At 41.1% G+C, this 5,288-nt stretch overlaps 2 protein-coding genes across 2 annotated transcripts in view; one reads left to right on the plus strand and one right to left on the minus strand.

Annotated features, from left to right (window-relative positions):
- Positions 1-258: 258 nt before the first annotated feature.
- Positions 259-3,361, minus strand: CSUI_007646 (sec1 family protein; the record flags this gene model as incomplete). The annotated part of the gene is made up of 2 exons (XM_068067791.1): positions 910-3,361; positions 259-552 (listed from the first exon to the last, which is right to left on the minus strand). Coding segments are annotated over exons 1-2 (531 nt in total), but the record flags the coding sequence as incomplete, so codon positions are not given.
- A 223-nt stretch (positions 3,362-3,584) lies between these two features.
- Positions 3,585-5,288, plus strand: part of CSUI_007647 (atp synthase mitochondrial f1 complex assembly factor 1) — a 3,843-nt gene continuing 2,139 nt past the window's right edge. Inside the window, exon 1 of the mRNA XM_068067792.1 lies at positions 3,585-4,962. Coding sequence (XP_067920232.1) covers positions 4,097-4,962 — 866 coding nt within the window. The 5' untranslated portion in view covers positions 3,585-4,096. The remainder of the gene's footprint in view (positions 4,963-5,288) is intronic.

Below are 5,288 nucleotides of genomic sequence, written 5' to 3' on the forward strand. Positions count from 1 at the left end.
GATAGCGATATAGATAGACAGATAGATAGATAGCGATATAGATAGACAGATAGATAGATAGCGATATAGATAGACAGATACATAGATAGAAATATAGATAGACAGATAGATAGATAGCGATATAGATAGACAGATAGATAGATAGCGATATAGATAGACAGATAGATAGATAGCGATATAGATAGACAGATAGATAGATAGAAATATAGATAGACAGATAGATAGCTAGCTAGATGTACATGTATGCATTTCTGCCCTGTGTGTATGTAGTTTTTGAAGAGGGGGTAGTGTACATACACCGCGAGAGAAGCTATGCAACCCTACCGCTTCGACAGCCCCTTTAGCGAGGAGTTGCATAAGATCGTCGGAGAGAGAATCTGTGAAATTGAAGAAGTAAAACGCATAAAGTTTCTGTTGCAATTCATCTAGGAGAAGTTGAATATTCTCCTCGGTAGGCGCAAGAAGATAAACTGCCGGGGCTTCGATGACGGGAGAACGGCGAGATTTTAGCGGGAGATTCAAAGTCACACCCTGCCGTCTTAGCGTCCCCACCTACACAATAAGAAGAAGAAAAAGAAAGGAAGATCGAAAGAAAAAGAAAAGAAGAAGTACATGTATGAAGATAGAAAAGAAAGAGATACAGAAGGGAATAAGAGAAGGGATAAAGCAAAAGAGAGAGACAGAAGAGAAAAAAAGAAAGATTAAGAAAGAAAGACTAAGAAAGGAGACGTTTTTCTTCTTTTCTTGCACGAGACCTAGAAGGCTTCTTGCCCTTCACTCATCTACACCACTGCATGCAAACAGATAGAAACAAACTATCTATCTATCTAGATATATATATATATATGTATATGTATATATATGTATATCTGGAGAGAGAGAGGCGTTGTACGATGTGTATTTAGTTACCGTCATAAGAGGCCCGAGAATATCCTTAGCAACGTCATCGAAGATAAGAATCTTCCAAGAAGCACAGCCTTGCGGTAGTAAAGCAGAGGAAGAAGAAGAAGAGAAAGAAGAATGAAGAAGAGAAGAATCGACCCCTACTGCTCCTCTCATGGAAGGGCGAGACTGATGGAGAACTAGCATAGCCTGGATGGCTACAGCCTGTCTCTCTTGAAGATTCAGTGAAAAAGCAGAAGACATCTTTCTTTAAAAAGAAAAGACAAAGAAGAGGAAGGATGAGGATGAAGAAAGGAAGAAGAGGAAGAAGAACTGGAACGGAGAGATGGAGAGAGGGAGGGGGTGGAGGTCGTTCAGAGGAGAAGAAGAAAAGAAGAAAAAAGACAAGAAGGAGAAGAAGAAGAAAAGTAGAACAGACACCCCTACGTTTTACAAGACATGCAGAGAAAGAAGAAGAGGAAGAGGAAAAAAGAGAAATGGATAGAGAGAGAAAGGAAGAAGAAGAACTTGAAAAGAGAGAGAGAGAGTCAGACAGAGAGAAAGAGAGACGAGAAGATAATGATACTATGATGTGTACAGCAGACTGAAGGTAAGAAAGAAGAGAAAGAAAAGAAGAAGAAAAAGCGAAGGAAATCTTTTCCTGACTGGGATAGAAGAATGTGTCGGTTGACAAAGACCAATTTGAAAGAGAAGAAGAAGAAGAAGCGAAAGAAAATAGCACAGATCTTCCGCCTTCTCTGTTTAGATTCCTTTCTTAGAGAAGAAGAAGAAAGAGATATCTAGAGGAGAAAGCGCCAAATGAGCAAGAAGGAAAAACAAGAGAAAGTGAAGGAAAGAAAGAAAGAATAAGAAAGAAAGAGTGAGAAAGAAAGAGTGAGAAAGAGACGCTACATCGACCGGATCGTGGTAATAGGAATGAGGCAGAAGAACAAGAAGAAGAGAAAGCGAAGAGCCTGAAGAGGATTTCTTTCTCTTTCTCTTCTTCCTCTTCCTTTCTGTCTTTTCTTTCTCTCTCTTTTCCTTCTTCAGTCTTTCTCTTCCTCAGCGAGAAGCAACAGACCCTGGAAAAATGACGTACTGACTCCACTCCTAGCGAGAGAAGACGAAGAAGAAATAGAGAAAGAAGAAAGAGCAAGAGAAAAGAATTTTACCCTTCTTTGCGTTCATGAAGTGCGGTGACAGTAGAGGCAAACAGAATAGAAAAGATCCATCGACAGATACATAGACAGATAGGTACATGGAGAGACTCAAGATAGATAGATAGATCGATTAAAGATAGATAGGTGCATTGATAGATAGACTCTTGAGAAAAAAATGACCCGAGTAGGGTTCGCATGCTCCCCGTGAAGGTTCTGGATTTCTTATTTTGCCGATAGATCCTTCAGTTACGCAATCGACGATTTATCTATGGACCGTCTGCTGTACATACACCTCAGTCTTTCATTGCACCTGAGAATCATTCCGACTTCAGAGGGACGAAAACAAAGCGAAGAAGAAGAACGAAGAAAGAAGACGAGAGAGAAGAGACAGAGGAAATGAGGGGAGTCGAAAAGAAGGAGTAAGAAGGAATGTCCCTCCTTCTTCTTCCTCTCTTTTTCTCTGCTCTCTGCTCTAATCGCTGCAGTTCTTTTTCTTTCTTCTTTCTCAGTTCCTGCTAGAGAGAGAGGATTTTGTCTTGCGTCTCCTGCATGCAGACGAAGACAGCACGAGGTCGTCTGTCTGTCTTAAAGACTTGAAGAGAAAAGAAAAGAAAGAAGAAGGCGGAGAAGAAAGATTTGAATTAGATCCTTCTTTCTCTGAGGGAGAAGGATGAAGAAATGTCGATTCTTAGACGGATGAACTTCGAGAATTGTACGTAGACATACTTCGATGAGGGAGAAAATAGGAGAAATACAGAAAGAAGAAATCTCCTCCTTTTCGTATGTGTCAAAGAAAGAAAAATTTTGAACGAAGCGATGCAGCAGGTGAAGACAAGAAGAAGAAGAAGGAACGCTTGAAGTGTATCTTCCTCCTTAACAAGACACCCGAGGCGAGAGGAGGGAGGAGTCAAAAGCTCTTTAGTGGAAGACTAAGGAAAGAGATCTACTTCCAAAACAAAGAAAGAAAGAGAGGAGATTCGAGAAAAACGAAAGAGGAGAAAAGGAACGTCTTGATACTCTAGACTTTAGAGACAACGGTAGGAAGGCATAAAGGAGGAAACGGGAGAAAAGGATTCTGTAGATACTTCAAAAGAGATTCCTCGGCTCTACCAGGGTGTACGTACGACACGCAGATTTTTACGATGAACAGGAAAACTCCTATTAAATCTCGTAGAGAGAGAGAGAGAGAATTCACATGTGAGGTAGACTGGAAGACGTCTCTATCGGTTAGGAGGAAGAAGATTTGAAAAAGAAAGGAAGAAAAGTACAAGACAAAGCGGAAGGAAGAAGAGAAACTTCTTGTTCATGATGCCTTCCTTGTCCATGAAAGATTGAAGGGAGAACGTCAAAATCGTAGGGGTTTCTCCTGGCGGAGATCCGAAAAGAAGAAGTCTGTACGAGGTGTATTCGAGCTTTTTCCACGCATGCAATGAAGGTTTTTTCTCCATTGCATGCGTACAGATTAGAAAGAAGAAGAAAAAGAAGAGACATCAAGAATGGGAAATGTCGAAATGGTTTGACAATACGCGTTGACAAAAATATAGGAAAGCGATGAGGTGTATATACACCCCAAGGGAATAGAGAACTTCACTGTTCTGACGTGAAGTGTATATACACTCAACACATTGGTATTTACATAACCTGTTCCTCATTTCTTTTGCAAGCGTTTCATCTTCTCTGGTGTATTTATCCAGTCCCCTTGAGACTTCGACATTCTCGCCAGAGATATGCGGCTTATATCTTCCGTTGCTTTTTCTCTTCGAGTCTTACTTAATCTCCCACTGGACCTCTCTTGTTCAGTCTCCACCTCCCGCTATGCTTACCGACCGCCTCTCGGCATCGACTAGGAAAGTTTACCCTTTCTTCTTCTCTGTTGTATCTCTGTTAGCTTCAAGATTTCTTTAGTCAAGATGAAGTTCTTCTTTCATTCTCTAGAGAACAGTTAGTCTCATTGCACGGAAGATGACGTTCCGGCTGGTTTCTTGAGGTGTACATACACTGGAAAAGTTTTCTTGGCAAATGTGAACGCATGCAAGGACAACAGGGGAATATATATGTTGGATACTTTCAACTCCTTCTCTATGTCTAGTTTATCTTTCTCTAAACTCACCTGTTTCTTTCAGAAAGAGAAAGTGTGTGTGGCTATACAAGCATATCTGTTGAGAAGCGTCAGTATGAATTTCTTCGCACACTTCACAACGACGAGAATAGAGATGCAGAGGAACAGGAAAATCTTTGGACTTTTCTCTTCTTCTCTGACTACTCGTCTTTTCTCCTCTTCTTTTAGATGGAGAAATTCGAGGTTTGTCCAGAACATGAAAGGACAAGGTGACACGGGGATTGCAAGAGACTTTCTACAGAAAGAGAGGGTCTCTCGTACAGAATTGAAGGAGTTTTCTTCTACTTCTCTTGAGTCTCCTACTTCTTTTCTCAATTCTGTTCACACACCTTATCGTTCTGCTTCTCCCTCCTCTTCTTCTTCTCTTCTCTCTTCTCGTTCTTCTTCTTCTCTTATCTCTTCTTCTCCTTCCTTGCGACTCCGGGATAGCTCTGATTTATTTCTACATACAACACGTTCATCTTCTTTTTCCTTCTCTGCGTCTTCTTCTCACCCCGAATTTAGACCTTTTCTTCTTCAGCACGCGTTTTCTTCTCTTGCTTCAGACGTCCGTAGAAGTAGGAGTAACGCCAAAGACCTCTCACACGTTGAGAGAGAATTGCGGTGTACATACACCTCAAAGAGACATTTCAGTATAACGTATCCTTCGTGCCGAAAGCTCTCAGATGTTGTTAAGCTTCCTCTCTTACGTCTTAAACCTCCTACAGAAATAGCAAGCATGTGGAACGACCATTTTCATCAAAACGCTCTTGCTTCTACTGCGAGTATTCGTGGCTCTATGTTCGAGAGTCTCTCCGCCAAGTAAGCGAAGAAGGATGAGAAAGAAAAGGAGAATGAAACAACGTAAGACAGAGAGGGATAGAAAGAGACAAGGAATCTTTTTCTTGTGGATCTGACTACCTTTCTTCTTTCTCTTTCTCGTGTAATGAGAAGTTCTCTCTTTCTCGCTTTTCTTTTGTTTCTTATCTCTTGGATCATTCGCGACGTCAACAGAGTAATGTCTCTTTCTGAAGACAGGGTCCGGGAATCATTTCACTGTGCATTACTTCTCATTCTCCGGGGTGTATATACACCGCAATTCTATGCTGTATCTACACCCACATGGGTGTAGATAGATAGGTAGATAG

The sequence above is a fragment of the Cystoisospora suis genome (genome assembly GCF_002600585.1).
Source record: "Cystoisospora suis strain Wien I chromosome Unknown contig_4106, whole genome shotgun sequence".
Taxonomy (NCBI): domain Eukaryota; phylum Apicomplexa; class Conoidasida; order Eucoccidiorida; family Sarcocystidae; genus Cystoisospora; species Cystoisospora suis.